Source organism: Pleuronectes platessa, chromosome 9 (assembly GCF_947347685.1).
Source record: "Pleuronectes platessa chromosome 9, fPlePla1.1, whole genome shotgun sequence".
NCBI classification, from domain to species: Eukaryota; Metazoa; Chordata; class Actinopteri; order Pleuronectiformes; family Pleuronectidae; genus Pleuronectes; species Pleuronectes platessa.
The window spans coordinates 5,923,779-5,951,294 of record NC_070634.1 but is presented as its reverse complement, the minus strand read 5'-3'; the positions used below and the strand labels follow the sequence as shown (position 1 = coordinate 5,951,294).

General features: G+C 42.9%; 1 protein-coding gene across 1 annotated transcript; it reads right to left on the bottom strand.

Annotated features, from left to right (window-relative positions):
• Positions 1-308: 308 nt before the first annotated feature.
• crocc2 (ciliary rootlet coiled-coil, rootletin family member 2) lies at positions 309-27,425 on the bottom strand. The gene is made up of 34 exons (XM_053431398.1): positions 27,226-27,425; positions 22,772-22,921; positions 22,595-22,678; positions 21,738-21,841; positions 20,128-20,272; positions 19,566-19,672; positions 18,829-19,035; positions 17,697-17,793; positions 17,418-17,507; positions 17,193-17,321; positions 16,902-17,101; positions 16,018-16,200; positions 15,447-15,591; positions 15,193-15,339; positions 14,883-15,113; positions 12,985-13,178; positions 12,439-12,566; positions 11,912-12,081; positions 11,626-11,805; positions 10,985-11,119; positions 10,760-10,903; positions 8,188-8,426; positions 7,945-8,104; positions 7,686-7,853; positions 6,116-6,500; positions 5,899-6,029; positions 5,614-5,734; positions 5,364-5,527; positions 4,828-5,268; positions 4,155-4,304; positions 3,870-4,070; positions 2,227-2,358; positions 1,329-1,508; positions 309-1,152 (listed from the first exon to the last, which is right to left on the bottom strand). Exons 1-34 carry the CDS (start codon positions 27,265-27,267, stop codon positions 1,069-1,071), a joined length of 5,568 nt encoding a protein of 1,855 aa, XP_053287373.1. The 5' UTR covers positions 27,268-27,425; the 3' UTR covers positions 309-1,068.
• Between the last annotated feature and the right edge of the window lie 91 nt (positions 27,426-27,516).

Sequence of the window (27,516 nt, the reverse complement as noted above, 5' to 3'; positions counted from 1 at the left end):
CGCACACATGGATAAAAACACACAGCATGGAAAACATATTTGTGGTTTCTTATCAGTGAAGAGAAGAGCCCACATTAGTTCAGGATTTAAGGGATGTGGAGGATTCCAAAGGGACTGAGTGACGCTGATCACAAACACACACACACTCGGAGTCGCCAACAATCTCTGAGAGAAAACCCTGAGGACAGCACTGTCAACAGAGAGCGAAGGTCATTCTCTCACCCACAACACTAAATCCACAAAGCGATTTAATGGTGCGAACCCAAAGCGAGGGCTCACACATGCCAGGAAAAGGGCAGCGCTGTCCTTCACCAGAAAACTTTCTTTCCACAGCAAAGTTGTGTGGCCAGCAGAATAAACATTGCTGATCACATGGAGGCACATCTCAAGATCTTTTGAAAAACTAAAAGGGCATAATTGTGTTTTGATGCACCCAGTTTTATTACAAACATCCCAAAATGTTCCACACATTGTTAAAGTAAAACACAATACACAATACATAAGATGAGTGACCGACTCTATAGAATTTTTACAACAGCACTCAACACTACAAATCACAGCACCAGGAAAAAATCAGCTCAAATCTACGAGGGGATTGTGTAAATATTTAGACATATATTCTCATTAGGAAACACATGATTGTGACATTTAAAATTGGTACAAAATCACTGTGACAAATGTGTATACGAACTATTATAGAAGAATAAAGCACCAACCAAGGAAATCTTTCATCATATTGTTTCCTTAACAAAGATGACACAGCATAAACAGACTTAGAAACGCCAACTGCAACGAGCCAGAGGAAATCCTTAAAACAATTTGGCACGTCCAGTCCACTTATAAACAAAACACTCATTGTTTGTTGTTGTTGAGTTTTCCTGCAGATTAATGTAATCCGCTGTGCACATGTGCATGGGTGGGAGGAAAATGCCCTGGGAGTGTGTTTGTGTGCGCGTGAGCTTCCAAATGTGGACGCAGCTTGTAACATAACGTTGTTGGGGAAAGCTGCCAGAAAAGCAGTGAATGAGGAGGCCAGAGGTGCTACATACTTCATCGCAGGGTCTCAGCCTACACACCAGGCGGAAGCATCTGACTGAAATAGGCAAGCCGTCTCCTCGTCTCCTGTTCAAGCTGCTCTTTGAGCGTTAGCACCTATAGAAAGCAAAAATAGGCGAATAGAGAAACACAAAAGCTTTGAGATATAGCAAACTCATGGCACAAAATGTTTGTGTTTTACTATTTTCAAATCAAAAATACAAACTGGATTTGCTCATTGTAAGTATGTACAGCAATTGATTCAAATATTTAGGGGAAAAGCACTGTGATACCTGCTCCTCCAGGCATCTGACCCTCTGGCGATGAGCTTTCTCTCTTGACTCTAAGGCTTGCTCTGCTTGGAACTGACTGTCTCTCAGACGGTCTGTATCCAAATCCAGCTCCTGGTGATGGCGTGCGGTCACCTCCAGGAGGCGCTGTGCATGAGAGTGCTCCACCTGAGAGATTTGGGCCTAAGACAGTTCCCATGGAACATATTTGGAAATGGAGCACAGGAGAGACAAAGGTCTGGATTATGATCCTGCAGTTAGGTCCCTGAAACTGCACAAAATATAGGTCAAACTGATTTTTTACATCAGTCAAAAAAAGAAGTCAAAATTCTCTTCATCTATATAAACAGATTCTGAATATGCAGAAAAGGTGAGGGACAAGATTTACAGCCGGAGCCTTCTGGTCTCTGTTTCTAGTTTGACCATTCACGTTTGAGCAGGCCGAAGGTAAATAGTATATGTGGAGAGCAAAAGAGGTGGAACGCATGGACAGAAATACATCAGCTTTTCAATTTATCTGCATTCATGTTGCAGCTGTATTAGCTGCAGTACGATTTTGATTTAATTCATAGATTAACCATGCTATGTAAATATATGCAAATACTTAGTAATCCTCTGGGATTTGTTTATTGCCATAACCTGGAAGTCACCGTCTAATGCATGTATGTGTAGTAACATTCAGATTTATATTCAAATCTCCTCATGTCTATTATATCAGATGTGGAGCTGTTTGTATAAACTGCCTGCTTGACTGGGTGATTATTCTGTTTTGTCAAGTATTTCAATGGAAAAGACAAATTGTCCATCAACATATCTGTAGGGATCTCTTCCAAATCATTTGCCCTGTCCCCCACAGAGTAACCTCCTGTTAATCCCTGGTTTTAATCCGACCTCCTCTCACCTGCAGGGTCTGCAGTTCATCCAGTTTTTGATCCAGCTCCTGCTTGACGCTGCGGACTGTCTGCCCCAAGTGCTCCTTCTCCCTGGCTGCTGACGCGGCCTCCTCCTCCCTCCTCAGCTTCTCCACCTCCACCTGACAAACATAATGTGAACAACTTCACCATGATTGCTCTGCACTCATGTGCCTTCCTGTAAATGTGTGTAGCGCAAGCCAAGCACATAGCCTCTTGGTTTCCACCAGCTTTGTGCAGTGTACAAGATAATGTGTAGAAAATTAAGATAATAACTACATAAAGAAAGGATAATAAAAACAGCAAAGTATTCAAAAGATCCTCCCGTGATTAACTGCCCATGTATGTGTTGTAACTCGGCGTGTGTTAACTTGTTCCAGAATGTGGCAGAGAAGCTTCTGACCAACATTAAACACATTACTTCATCTCTGGCCTCTTTATGTACAAAGGCTTCCAGCAGTTGTAGAATTGACTTTAAGTTGATTCTAATTGCATTCAAAGCCATTTTTGGTTTGGCTGCCTCATTTATTTCTGATGTTTTACCTCATATTAAGCAACCAAGACTCTAAACCACTGAACAAAAGTCTAACATGTCAAATGTATTGGGGTCCTAGTTTGTTTTTACTCCCAGAGATGGTATATTTGTCTTACGTCTTACTTTAAGTGAAATATTGTTTTTACATCTCTTCTTAAAAAGCATCACTCTACATTGGTTTTCTAGTGATGACAAGTATTAAACCTATGAAACAATCCAAGCGATGTTTTCATGAGTGTTCTTCATCTAAATTGTACAAATTTGTTTTCTTCAATCTAGAATGGGTCCTTTATATTGAAACACTTCATATTTGCATTGGGGTTGGGTCCTCTCTACGGAGGCCGCCATTTTTTTAGAGTAGTCTAGACTGGATAAACTGAACACCTTTTGAGTTTTATTACAACTGAAAGTTACCACAGGTTCTCTTTCCTGATTGGAAGGGGAGGGTAAGGTGAGGGGTATTCAGCTGAACTCGCAACTTCACCACAAGATATCACTAAATTCGACACACTGAACCTTTAAGTGTCTGCATGAATGGCACTATAATGTGGCACACTTCTGGAAACAGCAGTATGCAGTATTTTTGGAATGTGCCCCCATTAAAGACAAAATATTAGTAATATCATCTTCACCCTTAAAGCTTTGTCTTATTTGTATTTTTTAAGTCCTATAACTTTGTAGTCCTGAAATGCTTCAGGTACGGCCTCAGACTACTCAACAAGGCATTACAGGACAATGCTGTGCTCCATCAACGCACATGAATTAGATTTATTTATTGTCACCGTGAGAAATTTTAAATAAATGTATCTTTTAGCTCAGTAATGTAGAGCTCAATGCAGCCCTTTTATTGAGATTTATTGTCTTATTGTTTATGCAGATGTTTGTCAGAGCATGTCTGTATCTTGTTTTTGTCTTCATTTACTTGCCTTAAACCAAAATTCTCTCTGGATTAATAAAATTCTATTTTGCTGTATTGTGTTGTATTGTATAGTCACAAGGATCCACTAAAGCGCTATGTAAATTACGTTTATTTACCAACCCTAAGACCATTTCCATTCCAATATGTTTTTAAGTCGGGCAGCTGATATGACAGATCACCTTCTCCAGTGACTTTCTGAGAGCTGACTTGTCTTTCCCGAGTCGTGTCATCAGCCGCTCTGTCTCTGTTCTCTCACTTTGCAGCTTTTGCAAAGAGCTCTGCAGATTGATGATCTTGTCTAGAAGTTCCTCCTTGTCTCTCTGCAGCTGCTGGGAGCTGCCCTGGGCCTGAAGTTCAGCCTTCTGCCGCTTTTTCATGCTCTGGGACACAGTTAATCATCCATAAATCAAATTTTAATACATGTGTTTACACCGTTTACTCCTTTTATTTTCAAATTAACTCACCTCCTTCAGGGTTCTGTTATGTTTCTCCAGCTCAGAACTTTTAAGCTCCAGGTCCTCTAGGGATCTTTCTTGGTTTTGGGTCCGTTCAGTTAGTGTGTGGTTGAGCCTCTTGCTCTCTGAAAGGGTATCTCGTGTTTTATCCAGACGTTCCTATGGGCGCGCACAAACACACTTATGTTGACATACACTACACAATGAGCCACTGACCTTGCACTTCTCACCTTCCTTTATATTTGAATACTGCTCAAAGTTGCAAACTAGACTTTTCACTGCAGCAAGCTAGCAGCTTTTGAGCAAATCCAGAGATTTATAATAAGAATGTTGTGTTTTTGTTTGTTCAGTATCTTTAAAGTTCATTCCTAAACTAAGACCGGAAAGCTCTCCTGAGAAACTCTGGGAGAATTAATGAGCTCGCCTGAGCATTTTATTGCTCAGTCTTTGAGGTCTTTCAGGAAAAAACCACAGCAGCAAATGTAAATAAAAAAATTGCAGTCTGGAGCTGAGAAGGTTACGTAGCTGACCTGTAAATCAAAGTGAGGATTAAGTCTTAAAAAATGTTAGTGCAAGGTTGTTTCAACAGAAATGGAGAAATCTTGAAATTGATGTCGGCTCAGAATTGGTTTCTGTATCTTCCACTTTAGGAGTGAGTGTCATTAGGAGACAGATTGTATACCTGCAGCAGCTTCCGGTCATGCTCACTGGCAGTCAGAGCCTTCTGCAGCTGCAGCATCTGCTCCTGCAGGTTTCCACTGTTGCTCCTGTTGTCACTGAGAGTCTCTGACAGTTTGTTGAGCTGCTCTCTCAGATGGCTCTCGTGCTGTTCGGCTCGACCCAGTGACGTGGTTAGTTTCTCCTCATTCACCCTCAGCGCCGCACACCGGTCCTCGCTCTCGCCGAGCTTTCTCCTCAGCTCCGTCAGCCTCTCCTGCAGCGACCCAGCCTCCGCGTCAAGCTCAGCCGCCCTGAGCTGGGCCCGCTGGAGCTCTCCCTCAAGTGTTCGCTGAGACAGCTCCAGGCGGCTGGCTCGGCTCTCTGCTGCTTCCGTAGACTCCTTCAGCTTCCGTTGCTCTGCCTTTGCAAGCGTTTCTGATCCCTGCAAGAGCTCCAACTTATCCTGTAGAGGAATTGGTACAGGATTTCAACAATTTCATAGTATCCTCTTAAGATGTTGCACTCTCTGCCGTCTTTATCTCTTTGGCTTTTACATACTTGCTGTGCCCTGGACTCAGCCACAGCAGCTTGCACACTGGCCCTGAGTTGAGCTACCTCCTCCTCAAAGCTTCTTTTCTCCCTCTCTGAGCGACATGCTGCTTCCTCCTGCAAGGAAAGAGATATATGCGCCTCGTGCAATCGTTCTCCCATCTCCCTTTTTCCTGTAAAAACATGTTAGGCTGTAGATCTCAATGGAATTACTAAATGATATATAGTGTGTGTTTATAGGACCCGCTGGTTCTCCTACCCTGCTCTGATTGCTTCAGGGACATCTGTAGTAGTTGGACCTGAGTGGCTGACTTTTCCTGGCTGTCTCTGAGCTGTGTCACCTGTTGACTTAGACTGACTATCTGAGCCTTGGCTTCATCCTAAAGGAAACATGAATTCATGAGTTTAGAAAGTGACAAATAGTCACCAAACATTAAATAAGTGAATTACGATTGTTGAAATGACTGATATGGTTTCCTGACGAGAAAAAAAAACAAGTTTAGATAAACGATCTATATTCAGTCAGTAGGAGGATCAAATATACCCTGTGTCTTTGTGCATCCCTGAGTTCCTGCTGGATTTCCTGTAGAGCTGTGTGCACCATGTCGACGTCCATTTCCTCATCTTCATCACGAGACAAGGACAACACAGATCCGTCTGTCACACTCTCCCCTCCTAACCAGACACCAGACTTATTAATGAATAGGCTTATAATGACACAAGGCATCACAAAACCTTATTCTAAAAATGCATGACCTTACCTCTAATTTGCACGTGGCGTCTCCAAGGAGAGGGAGACCGTCTACGTGACCCAGGTGTGTTTGAAATCCTAGTGAGCTTGATGCCAACTGTGCGGCGCAAAGCAGAATACAACCCTGCCAGCCTGAGCTCCAGGTCCTTGCGTTTAGCATCACCCAGCCGGAGCTGTTCTTCCAGGCCCTGAACCTTACTATCAGCAAGGCAGACCTGAGCACAGAGTTGCTGGACCTGGACCTTGGCGTCCTCTAGCGCTTCCTCCAGCAGGGCAGAGGTATTTTTGTGCCGCTTGTTACTGTGCTGCTGATGAGCCTCTTTTTCCTGCAGCAGCTCTCGGCTCTCCTGCTCTACAGTCTCCATTTCCACCAAACGACGCTGCAGACCTGCAAACTGCAAATATACAGAGGACTGGGTTTAAGACAAACCTAATTTTCTCCGTGAGTCATATATATTTATATATTATATTATACTGTGGTTTTTGCCATATGCGTGATAGTTATGTCATAACTGTGGTGCTTTGAGTACGCTAATATACACTGTTGTTGGTTCATACCAGGTATTTCCTGCCAGCTGTCTTTATTTAACCACAGAGTTTTGTAATGTTTTATAAATGTAACAATGTAACTGTAACTAGACCAGGAAACACAGGTTGTATACTTCCAGGGATGCTGATCTGTGGCTGCCCTGTAGCGTTTCACATTGGGCATTTTGTTTTTTTACAGTCCTTATTACACAAGCTGTTGGTTATGTCTGTTGATGTTTTTGTTATGTTGAAATAATTCAATTATCTCTAATCTTGGTCTACACGATAATCTGGCCTTCCTCAATTTATCTTCTTGGCTTCCATTAGGTGATCTGTGTTTAAGTCAGAATTACATTGCGTTTGCAGAATTGAAGGCATGGTCCAAATATATTACTGAAACACAGTGATTAACACATTAACTGTAATGTATGAAAAAATCCCTGAGTATTAACTATAAACTGACACATAACTGTGTTAATACAGTAATGTGTACATGGTTTCTGTAAAGAGCTGTGCATTGTTTTCTAATGCGATTTATAATAGGCCTTATTCAAGAAAGTATGTTGAAATCTCTCAACCCCAGCATTGTGTATTGATATTTACTGGATTTAGCTTAAAAAAGGATACATTAACCAGGCTTCATATACATCATAATGAAGTGCTATCCATTTAACCATGCCATACATTCACTTGACAACTCAAGCACACTTTAACTGCTGGGGTCATGAGAACTTGGGGACCCTAAAAATATAGTTATGGGACAGACGAGGTTAGAAACCCAACTTCATTGAATACATAACCCATTTTTCCCTTTGCATCAAAACAGATTCTATTTTTCTCTCTCTGATAGCTCTGAGAATTTTATAAAGACAGTTATTATCAAGTTTTCATAATAAAACTGCTGCTATCCCATCACTGTTACAATGGAATACACTATGTGTTATGTTAACATCCTCATGTCTCTGGAGGCATTCTTCATGTCTCTGTGTATGGAAAGGTATAAACTTTGTTCTAGCATCATGGTAACAGATTACTTCGCTGTGGTCTTCTACCTCATTCAGCGCTGCCTCTCTGCCGGCCTCACACTCCAGCACTCTCTGCTTAAGATTGAAAGCCTCGCGACGCGCCTCCTCCTCCTTCTGCTCCTCCTGACATAACCGGGCCTGCAGCTCCAACAGCTCCTGTTTCTGCCGGCTGTTCTCACCATTAAGGATCTTTACCTGCTCGTGTCAACACAGCGCAAACTATTTGGAAGTAATCCTTTATTTATAATAAATCAGATGGAAAGAGGCGACCTGGATGACCTTTCACCTGTCTGCGCAGCTCCTGCAGTTCTCTGCGTGCCTGCAGGCGAGACTTCTCCAGTTCCCTCATGCTGCTCCGTAAAGTGGTTGCCTCTTGGTCCATCGAGCTCCTACATTCCTCTAAGACAGCCACCTTCTGCTCTCTTTCTTCCACAGATCGTCTCAGGCTTCTCAAGAGATACTTAAAATTAGCAAAGAATTATAACATCCATTGATGCACCAAGAGCACAACAGTAAAACACAGCTCTACCTGTTGTTGTCACTCTCAGCTCGCTTAATGAAAGCTCTGAGCTCCTGGTTGGAGGCTTGGATGGCCTCTTTCTCTCTGGTCTCATCACCCAGGAGTCTTCTCAGGTCCAGCACTTCTTTCCGTTGCTTGTCCCGCTCCTGTGCACACTCCTGGAGCCCTCTGTGGGCCTCAATCAGCTCCTTCCGCCCTTTAATAAGTCCGTCCTCAGCTTCCTGCAGCTCCCGACGAAGGCCTTCTAACTTCAGGGAGAAGGAAAGGAACGATGTTTTATCAATGAGGCTAAATTGGGAAGTCTTAGTCAAACGGCAAATCTGATAAATAACTTTCACATAGATTATTATTATAATCTTACATTTTATTACCATTAATACATAAGGTTAATACTTACCCTCCAATACAGCAATTGTTACTTTTTGTTGATGTTCCAGGGTTTCTTAAATTGGTTGTCAGTTCAATCCAGAATTTATTTGATCATACATTTCAAATGGATATATACTGTTTTCAATATTAATCCAATAAAACATTTAAAACAGAAACAAATTCTTTTTTCCTCAAAATTCATCAAAAACTTCAATCAGGCTGTTATGTACACCACATCAAACACTCAAACACATGTGTATAATAATCACAATTTGAAAAATCTTTCAGCATACTGCGAAACTGATTTAGGATCAGATAAGGCATTAGAGCGTCTTTGTTTGAAAGCTAAACCTCAGCATATCTTACTCTAAGTGCTATGTGCAAGGTCTCAAGATACAGGATGACCTATATTCTGTTTTATGGCAGCATATGTGTAGCGGGAGAAATAGGGAGGACAGAGCTTATCTGGGCATGGATAAGAGCCATTTGGGCCTGTAGCCAGTTGCTGTCTCTTCCAATCTCCTTCGCTGCAGCTCGCAGTGTATAAAATCCACAGAGTGCAACATGATAAACAGCAGCCCCCCTGAGGAGGGGGGGAACGAGGGGGAGAGTGGGTGGAGGAGGGAGGATGAGGACCGGGATGAGGAGGAGTGTTATGTTCAGAGGCCACACAAGATGGTTCTTTCTCATAAACTCTAATGTGAGAAAAACAAGCGAGTGCTGATCTGGCCTTTATTTTATCAGATTTTTTTGGGTGGGAGCAGAGGAGAAGGGCCGAGAATATGAGGGCAGCAGTGTTGTGTTATTAGGATGGGAGAGGGGGACCTGGAGTCCCACTGGAGCCAGCCTCTCACTGCTGCAAGGGAGAAAATAAACACTCTCCCACTAGTTTATTTACACTAGGGGTTAACTCAAACTTTAATTTCAAATTATGGTACCAGGGACCGGATCCTCCCACCTCTGGCATGGTCGGACTGGCCATTGGACAAACTGGGCCAAATCCTGATGGACTCCAGCATCAGAGTGCCAGTGGCCATTAGAGCCATTAAGTTTATCCTGGCGCTGTCCGTCTCTTTACCAGCTTTTTCTAAGTACCCATCATTCAGGACGTGCATGGGAACTTGTCTTCCCCAAATGTCAACCTTTACCAACCCGAGCCCAACGGACAAATCCAGGGCTGCATTTCTTTCCCAGTCCAACACTGCTCACTGGTTCTCCCTTTGTCAGTGTCTGACATGAGAATCCCGAGATAGGATTACAGAAAATAATCAAACAAGGAAATGAGTAGGAGTGGCAGCCAAATATGACAGTGTCACTGAAGCCTGACTTGATATATGGCAAAAGGGAGGGCTGTCCAAACCTCAAGACTCCTCTGCTTTGGCTCCACACAACCTCATTCAGTGTAGTTTGACAAGACTAAGCAGACGGAGCGAAGACAGGATGATCCTCATTTTTGCATTTTCACTGAAACCAAAACGTCCCACACAGATAAACAGTCCACTTTTCCAGGAAAACCAGGCTATTAAATCAAGGCGAGATGAGGCCCTCGCAGCTCAGCAGTTACATCTTAATGAGGTGACTGTGAGCTTGTTATTTCACTTAAATGCCCGGTGACCCTGTGCCTGGAATCCTGACCTCAAGCGACCCCGTGAGTTGAGATTTACGGCTCTCATTTGGCTCGGAGAGGTATGTCACTTGGCCAAAATTATAGTCTAATTGCACTTTTATGTTTATATTAGGCCAGTGGATACATTTTCCGGCAGCGGACTTGACAGGAAAGAGAGCAAGATCAGATCATGAGTCTTACGAGTGGACACCAACGTTCCTTGTAGGATTTGGCAACGCAGACTCTGCACCTGATGGCAGCCTGATGCAAGTAAAGTTCTGTGGCGGCAGCTTGTATCAACAGAGGCTTGTGGTTAATGACTCTACCTCCCCCTGGTACAGATAGGTGCAAACTCCCTCTCACACTCTAAGCAGATCTGAGGTCTTGCATCATTTGCCAATCCAAACAAGCCTTTAATTACCTATCCATTTTAGTGATCCTACTTTACAAAGTACGTGTGCAATAGATCTGATGAGATCCATCCTATGAGATAAATATGCACTCTATGAGTTGCTGTATATTTATATGTTAAAATCAAGTTCCTAACAGCCACCAAAGATCAACATCTGTCTTGTTTGAGTCAGCAACACACATAAACGTTCTCACCTCCTGCTGTGCATGCTCGCTCTGTTGGCTCAGCTCTCTGACCTGATCAGTGAGACTCTTCTTTCCATTCTCATGGGAGTTCAATGACTCCTCAAACTGAGTCCGCAGGTCCTTCAGCTCAGACTGAAGGACAGACATCGCATTCTGGAACACAAATCGATTGGCGATACTGAGTTATACGGACAGAACAAGAAAGAGCTTATATGACCCTGTCATGCTTTTTACCTTATCCTGCTCATGTTTGCTGTGTGCCTCCCTCTTCATGTGCTCCAGCTCCATGTCGGCTGTGGCCAAGTCCTGCTGCAGGGTTGCAAGCTTCTCTATGATGGCAGCCTTCTCTGCCTCCTTCTGGGACAATGCCTGGTTACAACAGACTATGAGGTCAGACTAATTTTTACATAGGTCACAAAATGAAGTTGGTTTGGCCATTCGGGCCTCACACATACTGTTGAGAAGCTTTCATGCTTTTGATGAGGTGAAAGGATAAGGCTTCCTTGACTAAGGTGGACCCAACAACCCACTAGCTGGGGGATGCAGCGACCGGCCTGTGAAACATAAGGACTTTCAACATTGACCCACAGAGGTTAAATAAATGAAACCTCCTACTAATCAGCTGGATCTGAAGAAGCCTCTTGGATGAGAAGTGAACGTCTTCAACAAGCAAGTGCAGAAGCCTATGGACTGTATACTTATACAACTTCCAAATATACCAGGATCTTCTCAGTTGTAATACTGGAAAACATTGGCAACTGTGAGGACAAAACTAGAGGTGACGGCGTTTTAACAAGTAGCTACCATAATATACCAAAACATTTTGGTTCATAAACTATTTTAAAAAAACAGAAGTATCCTGTCACCACACAAACCTGCTGCTTCTCACTCTCAGCCTGCAGGAGGCTTTGGTTGAAGGCCTGCTGCAGCCTGGCCTGCTCCTCTTGCACCTGCTGTAGCTCCTGCTGGTTGTGCACACGCAGCTCCTCACACTGTCGACGCAGCTGCTCCTCAGCCTGCTCCCGCTGCAGCATCAGCTCTGCACACCGCTGCTCCTGTCAACCACCAAACACGCACCCACATACACTTGATTAGTTCATGAAAAAGCCAGTGCTCTTATTGGTTTGGTTCTGTCGGGGCTCTGCTTAAGTTCTGCTGTACCTTTTGCCGACGTTCAGCCTCGAGCTGCTCTCTGTGGATTTGTTCTTTATTGCTCACGGTCATCTGGGCATTCCTCTCCACCTGAGCAAACTTTTCCTCCGACTTACTTCGCTCTTGTGCAGCTTGTGCCAAATTGTGTTCGGCATCGACACGCATTCGAGCAGCATCACCTGGAGAGCCGAATAAACCCACAGCCAAAATCTCACAGCCTGGTTGGATTTAAAGATGATAAAGGATCGGCAAGATTTTATTAGGAGTTTTATTTATAGGGGATACTAATGCATGTCTTTATGTGGAATACATTAGCTTAACACTGCTTATATGATCCATGTGTTTGTGCGGAGCGGTGGGACCCTTGTCAGCTGAGAAAGCAGCTACAGTGATCCTGCAGCTCCAGGATCAGAGCTCACAGCTGTTGCAGAGCTCACAGCTGAAATATGGATCTCTGGTGGGCTGTTGGAAAGGCTTCATGGCCAGGGGGCTTGGCATGGAGGACAGTGGGACCTCTGAGGGAGGGGACTACTCACGCGTCAAGGCCTCGTTAGCCAGGAGCAAACCGTGCCGCTCCCCCTCCATCCTGGTGTACTCAGCCTCCAGAGACGAGGCAAGCTCCTGGCTCTCAAACAGAGCCGTCTCCAGGGACTCCTTCTCAGCTCTGGAACACAGCGGTAAAGTGGTTTGAGCACCGAAAAAAAAGACCTTTGAACCACTAGGTGTAGAAAGTTATAAAATCCAATGATCCATCATGAGCATAGTTTCCAAATAAAACCATGTTACTTAAAGACTCTTGTTACATGAGGCTGACGGCGCTTGAGAGAGTAAAATTTGTTTAAAAAGTCCAAATGACCTTAAATACACATTGGCATCTGGTCCAACTTACACAAACACACACACTTGGTTGTTTATGATGCTTTTGAGGACACTGGGCTGATTTACATTCATTCCATAAACTCTCACGCTAACCATAACCCCAACTGATACATGCCTAAGCCCGGCCCTGCAGAAAACCTGAAATTTGTCCTGAAGATTTAAGACTAAAGACCACACAAACAAATACACAAATATACTCAGACCTAAGTGCAACCAGTTCCTGCGTGAGACCACAGGCCTTTCGGTCAGCGGTGTTTAGCCTGACATCCAGAGCAGCCTTATCCTTGGCCAGCTCCTCCCTGTCATGGGTAGCTCTCTTTAGGGCTGTGGTCTGTGTCTCCAGCTCCTTCCTGCACGCACACAGCTCCTCTGACACAGCCTGCATCTGCCTGTTGACCTGGAGACCAACACACACAAATACATAAAATGTCATCATGCAATTCATTTATACTTTTGCCTTTGAGCAGCCAGTAATAAGCAGTAAATACTACATCATTATGTGCGATTAAAATACTGTAGCAGCAATAATACTTCATAACAGAGCATAAGAAAAAAGTCGTTGTCGGAGCAGCTTTCGACAGTAACATCTACAGTACTTTGAGAATATGTACATTATTGAGCCAGAGAATGATTTGGTGCATTAATACTGAACTTTAAATACCCCTCAGTTCAAACGTAAAGTGATTTATGACAGTGCAGGAACTGCAGGGACATAACAAATGTGCCGCCCAAAGATAAACAAAAATGATTTGTCACCATGTCACGATAATTACGACAAAAAACAGGTCCTACGTGAGGCAACACAAGTTTCCCTCAGCATTTATTCAACTATAAGACCAGATTCATGATTGAAGACATGATATATGTGGATATTATTTAGCTAGATTCTGGGGTGTAAGACTTTGTTTAACGAAAAGACTGGAGGCACAAACACAGGAAGCACAGGGAAAGGGACAGACGTGGTCTTGCTAAATATAAGCCAGCCAATCAGCATCTCTAATGCATTATTTATTGTTTTAAAAAAACGTAAAATTGAGTTTAAAACCCCCCCTCCTAACAAGTTTTTACATGATGCACACATTAAAGAAACGGGGTACAGTATATCGTAGCTGGAACGTAGCAGATCTTTTTCGGCTTTTCTGTTTCTAATCTTTCTGGTAAGCCAAGCTCTTTTCTTTGAAATTAATACCAAGATGTCACACTGTTCTGTCGCGGGTTATTATTCTGGTTTGAATCAAACAAGGTTGGAGGTCAGTTCTATAATAGCAGAGCTGTTTACTATAACCTACTGTATTTGATCTGAAAAAGGCCTGATGTCTCGCGTACTGTATTTTAAGGTCAGGTACTGTCACACCATCACAATGGGGAAGTCCTAATGTTTCACTGCAACAAATTGTATGAGGAGCAACTATTATATTTATTTAATTTTGAACCTAATAAACTGCCACAAACAAAAATGTAAGCCTCTCCTGAGGCAAATATTAAAGGGGATGAATTACCAGTGTTATTGATGTGAGCAGTGCCCAATAAGGGGATGACATATGGGCTTGGTGAAATGGAGGAAACTTCAGAGCTTTCATTTTTTTTAAATGGCTTATTTGTTTTTACAGATAAGCTATCTAAAACTGTTTGGATTGAATTTGTCAAATTGTTTATGTTTGTTATATTCTAACTGAGATCGGCACGAGTAACCCAGTTTCACATTTAGAACAGCAAACAGAGCAGGAAAGGATTCTATTCATTCTTTAGGGAACGATCTAGATCCGCTGAGGGAAGCATGGGAATACTTTAAGTGTTAATTTATTGGCCCTTTCCCTAAACCCCAACTGGACATTTTTTGCCTATCTATTTATCTTTCCAGTTCACAGTTGTTCATGAAGATCCCTCGCTTGTTATGTCCCAAGTTACTCATAAAACACAAAACTTCTCTCCACATCCCATTAGAATGAAAAAAAAAGCATGGCAGATGTGCAGATGTCTCCAACACATTTTCATGTGACAACAAGCTTCATGAACCTGCTGAAATCTATTAATAACATCCACTCTCCCAGGTGGTGGGAGCCATGAGGACAGAGTGTGTGAATGGTTAGGGATCCCTGACCTGGGAGTGCTGCTCCAGGGCCTGAGCTGTCTCCCTCTGCAGCAGCCTCAGCTCTGCTTGTAGCTTCTGGCAGCGATTCTCCAAGTGACTATGGGAGCTCTCCAGGGCTTGTTTCTCAGCGAGCAGATTCATTATCTCCTGTTGTACCCGGGCTGTCTCCTCCCTGGCCACTGTGCGATCCGCTTCAGCTTCTCGCCTGCGCTCGTCGAGCTTGGCCTTCTCACCTTCTGTCTGAAGAGGAAAACAATATTTAGCTTATGTCCTGTTTAATTCTAGTCTAAATCAACATTACAACTGCACGCCTACTTACCTGTAGCAGAATACGATTGAGGTCCACCTTGTCTTTGGCTAAGCCTTCACTAAGGGCAGCCATTTTGGACAGAGAATCTTTCAGCGCAGCCTCTTGATTCTGCAGTTTGGTGAGGGCTACCTCCTGTGCAGCACTCTGGGACTCCATCTGTGAAGTGCATCATGGACATGTATGAAAGATATAACCCACCAGGGCCCTCAGGAAGAATCCAGTAATCCACATCAGGCTACCTGGTCCACATCAGAATATCCTACCTTGGTGAGAGCCAGAGCGAGGCTGGCCTTATCGTCTTCCAACACCTCCTTCTGCAGTGTGATTTGATTCAGACTCTCCTTCACAGTCACAAGCTCCCTTCGTAGATAAGAATGTTTCCCTTCAAGCTCCTCGAGGCTCCTATTGCTGAAACACAAAATATATCATATACATGACCCTCACACTGTTTCTCTGTCTCTCACACACACAGATTATTTGTATAAACAAAATCCCCTGATGGTAATCCATCTCCACTTTGAAAAATGTTGAAATTTGGTGCCAAAGGCCACAACACTGAGGGAGTTACTTTTTTGTTGTATCGCATGTCCTGCTCCAATTCTCAACTAATCAAATTTTTTTTCCGCAAAAGAAACCCAGCAAACAAGGGGAACACAATTCCCTCTTGCATGAGTGCAGTAATGCAATGTAAATCATTTACATTTTCATCCAAATGTCATCGGGGTAATGACATGTGTTACTGATCTGAACTCTAAATAAACGGAGCTTGAAAACAATCACGGGTGACGGGATGTGCGGTTGTGTAACGGTCATTCCTCCGTGCTCAGGCTGTACCCTCTCTGGGCCTCTGTGCGCTGGCGTGTTAGCTGCATCTCCAGATCCTCCCTCTGCTGCCTCAGGGAGTCCCGCTGTCTCTGGAGCTCCAGTGACATTCCCCGAAGTGCCTCCAGCTCAGCACGCTGGGAGTCCACCTCCTGCTGCAGCCCTGCAAGCAGCTTCTCAAGACTGGCCTTCTCACTGAGAGGTATAGAGCGAGGCAGAGGAAAAGACGGGGAGAGAGTATGTCGAGGACGAGTGTTGCACAATGATCAGCATTATCATCACACTTGATGTTCTGAAAACCAACATCCACCAAACACTCATAACAAACATCTCTTCTGCAGTGTTGTATAAATGTTGTTTTTGGATAACAATGTTTACTTAAACATAAATCCAAGTATAATATTTGTAATCATTATATTGTTTTTATCCATAGACAACATTCACTGGCATTTAGTGAAGTCTATCAAATATAAAACAGAATAACAATCCATCCATCTATCTATACCACTGTTCCTCTGAGGCTCATGGGGGAGCTGGAGCCAATCCCAGTTAACATTAGACGGGAGGCGGGGTACACCCTGGGCAGGTCACCAGCAAATCATGGGGCCAACATATAGATACAAACAACCATTCGCACGCACATTCACAACTACAGTCAATTTAGAGTCTCCAGTTAACCTAACCTCAATGTACATGTACTTTGAACTGTGGGAGGAAGCTGGAGAGTACCCAAAGAAAACCCATACAGACACAGGGAGAACATGCAAACTCACACAGAAAGACCCTAACCAGACTGAACCAGGAACTTTCTTCCTGTGAGGCGACTGTGCTTTGAAAGTAACATCTTCTTTGACACAATCTAGGAAATGGACATTAACTCCATGATGAGTTTGTACCTTGAGATGAGCTCCAGTGAGCGGCAATATCTGTTGCTCTCTCTGAGGCTTTCCTCTGAGGCCTTTTTAGCCTCCTGCATTTCTCTTCCTACTTCCTGGATCTTCTGCTCCAGGTCTCTCCTCTCGATCTCCCTCTCCTGCAGGTGATGACGCAGAGTGTCCACTTGCTCCAGGGCAGCATCTAGATACCCATGCAGGTCCTGTGGTTTGTATATGAGAGCATCCCGCAGTGTTTTAACAAGGTTTTCAGGATATTGTTGGAGTAGGGGGGACAAGGCTCTGCTGTCGTACCTGTGTTTGTTTCTGGTGCTTGGAGAGAGCAGTCTGCACGGCCATCATAGTGGTGTTTCTCAGAGGAGAGCGGCCGTGCAGAGGCGAGGAGACACTTTCAAAGCCACCATCTCCTTCTCCGCCAACCAACTGAACGTTAGTGACAAAAAGAAGAGAAAAAGGATTTATGTTCTTGTATAATATCAAATTTCACAGCTCAGCTTAATGCTTTGTTTTTCCTCTGACCTGGTGAACATGATATAATATCTTTTGGAGGTCTTGGATCTCAGTGCGGAGGGCCTCCATCTCTGCTTTATCCTCCGTTCTCCTCGTCTCCTGAGCAGGATACAACTGAGGTTAGATTATCAGAACACATAGAGCAAGATTGACATTTGCCAGACTGCAGCCCTCTAGACAAGGAAGTTGTGGAGTTTATCAAACCCAAGGTCCAGACTACAGCCAATTTAGCCCCCTCTAACCACCCTCCTATCTGCCACCTCCCACTTCTGAGTGCCGGGGTCCCACCATCCTGTCCAGACTGATCTGCATGGTCGTGAGGCTGGCATCCTTCTCGCTGTTCTGGCTCCGGAGGTGCTTCACAGTGTCAGACAGCTCCAGGGTTCTAGAAACACCAGAGACGTAGACAGAGAGTGAAATCAGACACACAGTTCCCTGAGTCACTGACATGAATTCCTCCTCTCCACCAGCCATCAACACTATCATGTTGTCTGAGTAGAACCATGGGATTAACTAGAACTTCAGATATGATCAAAAAGCAGCTCAGATCCAGAACACAAAGACACTGACATTCCTGCAGTCTTTTGACTGGAGTGTATAGGGGATGGTATTTGAATCTTCTTTATCAGCACATAAGTAGAGGTAAAAGAAAATGGTTTGATGTGCATGATTTGTATGATCAAAGCCTATACACTAATATAAGTGTGACATTGAAGGTATCGAAATATATTGGACTTTCTCTGCAGTCATATGAAGAAATGATGAAAAAGTTGCCCTATACTTGACCTAACACTCTGTCTATTTTTTTTTCTTTTTGACAGTCCTGTTCAGTTGGACGGCCTGGAGACTGTGGGAAATATAAATGTTGGATTTGTGCTACCAGTCCAATTTGTATGATGAGGTGAAACCTTGAATTATGCTAACCACAAACACAGTCTGCTGTTTTGTAGACCTTGATTCTATAGTTAAAGCCCATGTGGACAGTGTTATATATCCTTATTCACAGTTTTCTAGTTTTGGATTTATAAAATGTTGTGTATAAAGCATACATATGGTTCTTAATTTATCAGGCTCTTAATTCACTACAGTAATAATTAAAAAAAAAGGTTGTTTATCTATAAATAGTTCCTACTTTGATTTTCAACTTGGATAAGTGGGAAAGTGAGATACATTTGAATATAAATGTTCTCAATAGAACAACAGGTCGACATTGGGTTTAAACGTCATGAGTAAAATTACTGAACACATATTTAAATGTAATGAAAATCTTTGGACTTTTATGAAATAAGTTCAGAGTTTGTCAATTTTGTACTGGTCCTTAAACTAAATGCAGGTTCAAGTAATAATAATATTACTGCTTTCAGCGAAACATGAAGGAAGCCTTGTGACAACGAGGTCCAGATAGACGAGATAACTTCACCTGGAGTTAAGATCAACTTTCTCTGCATCCCACCGTCCCTGGAGCTGCATGGCCTCTTTCAGCTTGACCTTCAGCTGCCTGTCCAGGCCTGACAGTTCCACACCCTCAGAGGTGTTCACCTGTGTTACTCTGGCCTCTAGGTTCACACAGGCAACATGCAATTGCTGGCCGACAGCGGCACACTCCCCGCGCATATCAGACAGAGACCTGTTGAATAGAGTCATGTGCATTTAGGTTTACAGAATGTTTAATATGTAAGGAAACACAACACGCTCTTTTCATTCATAACAGTCTGTTTGCATTTGAAAATGATGGAATATCTGTAGTGATTAAGCTCCGATATCAAGACTCACTTTGAAGAGTCTTCAGTTTGAATTACAGTACATGATGTGACGTGATCACAGCTGTCTATAAGCCAAAGTAATCATTATTAAAGCAAATTACTCTTCAGCACTGCTCACAGAGGTTCTATATGATTGAGGCCATGTCCCATAGGGCCCCAGCTTTGTCCTGATGGATGATTTCAACAGTTAGCAGAAACACCTTAAGACATCTTTTCCCCAGTGGTGAAACAATGAGCAGGGGAGACCGGCGACCCCATTGACCTATTCCACTTTGATCGTTGCCTGAGAGAAATGCACTGTGGGTGCTGTCGTGAGTGTGAGACACAAAAGAGGTGGGGGTTCTTGTGGAATGCTGGGTTGCTGGTGGGGTTTCTGGGAGCACGCCAAGCTCACCTGTCAGTGAAAGTCCTGAGCTGGGTGAAAGTGCTCTGCAGGGAGGAGGCCTGGCGCCACAGCGCTCTGACACGAGCCTGTTCACGACTCAAGCGGGAGGCACATGTCTGCAGAGAGGAGCAGACAACAGGGGAGCTGGAGACTGGAGGGTGGGTGGTAAGGGTTGCGTACAGCGGATGATGGCACCTCTCATTTTATTGTGATACCAAACAGATGCAATACTGGAACTCCAGGATTCATACTGGCACACATGAAAATAATTGGATTTCCCTGAATCGACAGATGTAGCCCATTTACAGCACAAACACCAGATTGTTTACACAAAATGTTCCTCCCCCTCAGCAGTTGGAATGTTTTCACAGGAAACAACAACTCAAAAATCTTAGCGATGAAATGAACAGGGAATGAGAATGAATTGACAAAACTGGCTATGAATGGAATTCCTACCCCATGTGAACTCAACTGGAGTTTAATTGCACAATCTATGTGCAGAGAGGGATGAACTTGAGCTTCCCCTGTTGCTTTCCTGACACAAGCTCTTCATTTTTGTGGTTTTTCTCACCTCTTGCTCTCTCCGCAGACGAGTATCGCGCAACTCAGCATCTTCGCGGGCCTTCCACAAGCTCTCTGTCAGCCCCTGGTTGGAAGCGCCTGCATGCTCCAGTTGTTCCCGCAGCACAGAGTTCACTTGGCTGAGGCTGGCACACCTGGAAGGAGCAAGACTTATGACACTGAGAGGCCATTTGGCACTTTTCCTCTGTCATGACAGCCTCCTTATACCCCAACCACAGCCACCAAACTTTATAGCTTATGTAGCCGGCATATCACTCCTACATCTGAAGCCTGTAGATCCACCCTCGCCAACCCAAGTTACAGGGCGAACATGCGTGACAGTTTTATAGCATCTGTGTCAACTTAGATTTAATTTCAACCAGATCTAGAAGAGTCATTTACAAAAATGTTTACATCATTCTCACACTGACTGAACACACACGCTGTTACAGTAAAGCATGCCATATTACTAAGTTATCTTATCCCTCTGAGATTGAGCCAAGCCCATGTTTGCTTGTATGGTACTGTATAATGTTGAAAGGGAACTGGGGCGTAGGGCAAGAGGGATTCAATACGCCCAATTATTGGCAAAAACATATATGTAATGGTTGTAGAATTATCTCTTCATTACACTTTTATGACAAAGTGTTAAAGCTTGGTAAAGCGGCAGTAAAAATGATCAGATCCTGGAAAATGTTCCACTATGGGTATTTCAAATAAAATGTCATAACTGCATAAATTATAGAGCATTAAACCCTGGCCTCGGCTGCAGAGCTAGGTTCATAGTTAATGGGAAGTATCATTAAAATGCTTTGGAGAAGGAAGCCAACATAGCCCCACTAATTTTCTCTGACAAATTGGACGGTGAGATTATCTGCCAAGGGCAGGTTCTGCTTTCTCCATGTAGCAGAGGCAGGACAAAACAGCAGGAGAGGTCAAGCAACTACTGAGAACATCTCTGCTGCAAAAATATTGTCAAATATATTTAAGCTCGATTTCTGTCTCAAAAAAAATTGCTGGCTCACAGTTGTGAACCTTAGCAGCCGGATAAAATGCCTTTTACCTCCTTGTCTGCCCAGATTTATATATGTCGAGAAGACTTACAGTGAATTTATTAAAATCTATTAGGAGTTTTTGCAGAATTTTATGATGTCACAGTGAACTTGACCTTTTACCTTTTGGATACACAACCTTATCATATCATCAATCCTTTTAGACATTTGTGTGAAACTTTGTCATAATTAGCATAAGAATTATTGAGTTATGACCCAGAACATGTTTTATGAGGTCACAGTGATCTTTGACCAACTAAATCTAATCAGTTCATCCTTGATTCCAAATGGACGTTTGTGCCAAATGTAATGGAATTCCCCTGAAGCGCTCCATATAAGTCATGTTCATGAGAATGGGGTGGTGGTATGGTTGTACAGAAGAAAACCTGAAAACCTATCGCCTCTGTCTACAGTTAAGGCCAACACAGAGGTATAAAAATAGGAATGACAAACTTTGTGCGTTTTTTCAAAAACTTCCTAACATACTGTAAATTACTAATGAAAACAGAATTTGCACAACTTTCCTTATTGGCTTGGTAAGCTACTCTGCATGGTGCCCATCACTCACCTCTTCTGCTCCTCCTCCAGCTGTGCACATTTATTCTGGATCGCAGTGGTGAGATCCTGCTCTGTCCGCTGGTGACGCTGGGCTGAGTCCAGGTGGGCCTGAAGCTGCACACACACACACAAACACCCACACCCACACACACACACACACACACACACACACGCACACACACACACACACACATAAAACTACTTCTTACATCCCAATAACACTTCAATGTATCATAGTGGCCACAAGTTAGCAGTTGCCTATTAAAGCGACATAATTTCTGTGTAATTCTGCGAAGCCAAATTCTAAGTGGGAGCCACACAGCCAAGAATAATATTTGGCTGAATAAATCATATTCCAATAAAATCTTATTCCCAACATGAAAAATCCATGTTTTACTTTTCACTTATGCATAATTCATTTAGAGCTTGTTCAAATTAAGCTTGCAAAACAATTCATTTCAAACTAATGAGCATAAGGGATGTAAATCTATTTCAATAAAATTGTTACTTGGGGATATAATTGTTCGAAGTCCTCACATCTAAATGAATTAGAATACGTATAAACAGAAACACTGGCTTTCCTGGAACAAATTTGAGTAAAATAATTTTACACTGTTTTGAATAATTTGTATTTGTACACTGTAACATGCTGACATTGTGATAATGCTGTAATAAAAAAAACACTTCTACTTAAAAAACCTGAAGATGGAAGCTATTGCATGCAAGTTTACTGCCAAGGCAATATCAGTTAATCTTTCACATCCAAATGTTTTGGGGTAAGGAACAAGCTGGATTCCATTGGAGGTTTTGAGGGTTTAAATATATCAATACTTGATGCTTGAAGATGATGCTACAATCTCGACGTACCAACAACCTCATCTTCTCAGACTCTGAAGTCTTTTCTAGCACTTGCTCTTCCAGCTCCCCACTTCTCCTCTTGTACTGTAGAACCTGGAATAACATTTTAAGAAAACAGTCTGATCAGTTGGGCTAAAGAAGGTGTTTATAATCTGGATCATTCAGAATTTTCATCCGTGTTGTGACCTTGGTCTGCAACTTCTGAACAAGCTGGGCTTGTCTCTGCTGGGCCTCCTGGTAGAGCTGCAGCTTTTGACTGTAAACCCTCTCCTTGTTCTGCAGTTGCAGGGATCTTGGTGATGAACTCTCCTGGTCCGAGTCCTGCAGCATCAACATCTGATCGAGTTGGATGGATGGAAAGGGAACAAATGAGCTTCAGCGAGCTGGACAATCTGAGAGGACTATGCACATTACAATAGATGGTAGCCAAGCAATTTAAGTTAGCAGTTAATAAGACCCGTTTATAGTCTAATGTAACAGCCGTGCTTTAAATCCTTTGTGTACAAAGATTATTATATGCTATTTCAGGAAAGTGTTAATATTGAATTCCACCGTTCACAAGGAATTATTGCACACTGAATGTTCTGGATTGTATTACATAACATGGGTTAGTTTAACTACTAGACGATCTCATCTGTTTCATCTGGATGTGTTAACAATAAATACTTGATAAGATAAATCTGCTTTCAGATGAGTCATTCAGCAGTTGTCACTGGTGAAGAAACAAAGGCGATACTCAACCATAATGATGACATTCTGCAATAGGCCACACTCAGCAAGTACTTTTACTTTGAAAACTTTAAGTGCTTACCTTCTTAAGCAGAGAAGTTAATATGGAATTATTTTTCTTTTTTTGGTACTCTTACTAAAGTCAACTGTTTGAGTTTTTCCTCCACAACTAATGGTAATTATCATCATCATGATTCAGTGATATCAATAGAGAGAAAATCTCATATTTGCATCACCTCCATTAAATCCACAAAATCCTTACAATTTGGATTGACATGACACATTTTGTCCAAACAGGATGGCTGGACAAACAGTAGCTGGGCTTCAAGATGAAGTGAAGTGTTGGGATATTAATGAAAATCCACAGAGTGTCTGAGTACAGTATGTTTGCACATTAGTCTTAATGCATGTGTGTGTGCAATGCTCCAGCTAAATGCATCTACAAACAAAGATATGTAAATGTACTGGCTTGGTTCATTGTGGACTCTCATATCCTCTCCCATATCTGAATCCAAATGTCCTGTAACCTCTCAACCTCACACAACCTAAACTCCCTGTGCACCACCCACTCTCTGTGCTGGTGCCAGACACCCTGTCCTCACTAATACAAACCACATGGCCCCAGAGCACTACAACACACTGCGTGCCTCCAACTGCCCTTGCCGACTTCTCATTTAAAAAAGAGAGAAAGAGAACCCCCTCCCCTGCAACACACTCCAAACCACCATCCAAGCACTTCAAATCAACCCCGAGACCCACTCCCTTCCTCCTCTCCTCTGTACCTCATCTCTTCTCTGGGTGCTTAATCTCTCCAGCAGGCTCCAAGAGAGCCAAGACAATAGTCTCACTGTTCCACACTGGTCCCGGCCACTTTGCCACCATTATTAACACATTTTCAAATGCCCCTTTCAGAAATTTATACAATAAACCGCACGAACGGCCATCGTGCACTCTGTGCGTTTCTGTGTTTTTCTCGGACCTGGGGAGCACAAAAGCTTCTTTTACTGCCCGTTGTTGAGGTGACAGCTTTAGAGACTGAGAAGAGAGGAACAACATGGGTGGAGTGTTTGAAACACACAGCACTTCAGCAGCTGTGTTTAAAGGGAATCCTGGAAACAGCTGTGTGTGGAGCTTTAGTGATTATGCATCTTTTCAAATATTTTGGCACAAAAACGGCAATAACACTGACTTACTAACAAGCATGCACTGTATAAATACACCTTGAAGAAATGGCCTTAAAACACGGTTTAGTACAGTAAGTGAACACGATATAAATTTGGGGGAGTTAAGGAGGGGTGTAATGCTGTTAAAGCTTAAGGGGGAATTAAACAGTACAACAGAGACCATGATGCACTGCGTAAGAATATAAGAAACATTAAAACATGAAGACACTCATAAACGCAAAATGCTAAGATCTATGTGGGAGGCAATGGTGCCAACTGAACACCCATCCATTGCCCATCTGTAAAAATGCACACATTTATGATGAAGGTGTTTACAATATTATTTGATTAACTAATAATGCAAGTCTGGATTCGAATTGAGGCCCTTGTGTGAGTTGACGTTGTGCTTTAAAGGCGCCATGTGGAGTTTTTGACAACTAGCGAACAATATTTGTATGGGTAGGCTCCTGTTTTGATTCTATGTTGCACATGCACAAGAGTGTACATACTCATGTATGAGCAACATACAGTCCTGTTGCTGGTTTCACACTGTTACTGAGAGCAACAGCTGGGCCTCAACAGACAGAGAGGCATAGCAATGTGCACGATGTAGCTAGTTAACAAGGATATAAACAAAGCGTGATTAAACATTTTAATAGAAGCATGCAACATGTCTTTCAGACTTCAAGGAGACACACACACGCATGAATGCACAAAAAACAGTTTTTCTGCAGGTTTCACAGAGTAAAATGTCAGACTTATATTAAGTACGAGAGATATGAAGGAAGGTAAGATTCCAAATGGAATCCCGAATTTAATATAAGGTGAAGTAGACAAGTAGAGAATAACCTTCAAACACCACGTTATCTCTCAAACTACTGACAGATACAGTCGGTATCTATAGTCTTTCCCACATCAAAGCCAAATGTTCTGAGATTAATTCTGACCCGAGTGTTTGTAGCTGATCCCTTAGCAGCTCCAAGTTGGTCTTGTTTGTAGTTTTATAAGCCAAGGTCAGAGAAGGCAATTCTATTAATAAAGCAATTTTCATACAGAGAGGTAGATTGAAGGTGCTGTTACAGTAGGTTATGACCTAAACTTGCAAAGGCAACTGTGCATGCCATCAAATTTTTTTTCTAAACTTAAAATATCTTTCTCTTGAAAATCTCATTTTAAAGTGCAACAGAAGCAGAATTAAATGAACCGTTACATAACTATGAGTTACCTAGATGTATTTAAGTTCTAATACATCATATTTTCAAATTTTAGGCCCTAAAATAAAATTCTGGACTTTAATAATCCCTGACACTACAGTATTTGTTGAGGATGTAAACAAACCTCTAGTGAGCAACTTTAATGGCACATAACCCCGGGCAAACAAGCTATTGATTAATTAACTCAAAGGATCCACACATTTTGAAACACATTGTCTTTAGGGTTTCCCAGATGCTGCATCTGCACGTGTGTGCCTGTCCTTCCTTGCTTTGCACTCAGTGACCAGGTCCTCCTGGAAACTCCTAATGGTCCCTGCTCTGCCCCGATGAGGAGGCTTGTTTGTGCTTTTTCATACATACTGTAGCTGGAGTGTGTGGGCTGCTTGCCAGTGCCTCGCCCCTGCTCCTCACACTACAGAGAGGGCGCTTTTGGGGGGGTTTCTCCCCAGTCAGCTGTAAAGCAGGAGGCCGGGGGCTGCTCTGGATTAGCCATGCTTCGTGCAAGAAGCTCCCGGGGGACGCCATAACGGTCGGCTGCAGAGACCCCCACCTTAACTAAATTTTCCAACACTGTCATCTACTCACTTGCCCTGCTTGCATCATTAAATATCATCTCTCTTTTCTCCGAGTGAGCTTGAACTAATTGTCATTCACAATGTACCCATCGATTGGTGACTGTAAAAACTAAAGGCACAAGAGAGAAGCGTGTAAATCCAGTCCTTCATGGGCCCTAACTCGGGGGCTTACAGTCCTCACTGGGGGCCAAATAGTGTGCATACTGAACACCTTTACTATTTACAATCTGCAGAGTACAATCTCTTTTGAGCAGCCTTTGCGATCCTGTAAAGTGAGCTGATCCCATTCTCAATTTCGCCTAACCCTTTGAGGTAATATAATGCCATTTTGCAATCATGTTCAACAGCGGCCTTTTTGTCATGGTATGTTTTATGCTTCCATATGGTTGCTATGGCTCCTTTTATTTTTGTTCTATCCCAAGTATCTGTTCCTTGAGCCCCACTTATGTTTCCAAAGCGAATGACGGTTCAGCCTCTTAAAATGTGCTTTGAATTAGCTTTTTATATTTCTTGATATTTATGATTTGTGCCACTCCTTGCATTGTCTCTTTTGATAAATATTTCAAACAACATCAAGGGATAATCTTGCTTTGAATCATCTGCCAACAAGCAACAAGAGAATCATTTTCAAGGCCCTTGTGAAGGCTTTGGTGTTTGGCCAAAAGTCGCTGCCTTGCTCATGTGGTAGATCAAAATCCAATCCATTTCACTTACCAAATTATAATTACAATATTCTCTCGATGGCTGAATGTCACAACATTTGGAGATCCGATAACACCAGTTTATCTAGTGTTTCAGCTGGGGTTTTGGTAAATGTCTATGAAAATGTCTCTTTTTCTACTCTATAATACCAGCTCTGTTTATCCATTATTGTTTATTTACACAGGAATATATTTCCAGGCATATCGAGCAACAAGTCCGTATCATCAGTCCTCTCTCTCGCTCTATCTCTGACTCACCCAGGGCGACATCTGGCCACGAGTGCGCGGTCCAGCCAGCATGTGAAGGGTTACAGCTGCAATCGTTTTCCCTGGCTTGGCCTGGGCCCAGAGGCTTAATAAAGGGAATTAATGGAGTGCACTATCTGTCAGATTCCTAAACACAGCTGGAGCGGATGTCCATCGCCCCCAAGCTGCCCAAAAAACTTACTATCCTACTTCAACAACATACCCGCTCCCCCCTTCCCCTCGTGTTACCCCCTGAGTGCTGACTCTGTGAAAGAGCCCCAGCTGATTGTGAAAGCTGTTTAT

What these genes read in the sequence shown, in the direction of transcription:
- crocc2 (XM_053431398.1), bottom strand. Translation starts at nt 27,267, where the DNA reads ATGCTGGCTGGACCGCGCACTCGTGGCCAGATGTCGCCCTGG. An exon ending in CGCACAGAGGCCCAGAGAGG is followed by an intron (nt 15,592 to 16,017) that starts GTACAGCCTGAG and finishes TTTGTGTTTCAG; the next exon opens with CAATAGGAGCCTCGAGGAGC. An exon ending in AGGCTGAACGTCGGCAAAAG is followed by an intron (nt 11,806 to 11,911) that starts GTACAGCAGAAC and finishes GGTGGTTGACAG; the next exon opens with GAGCAGCGGTGTGCAGAGCT.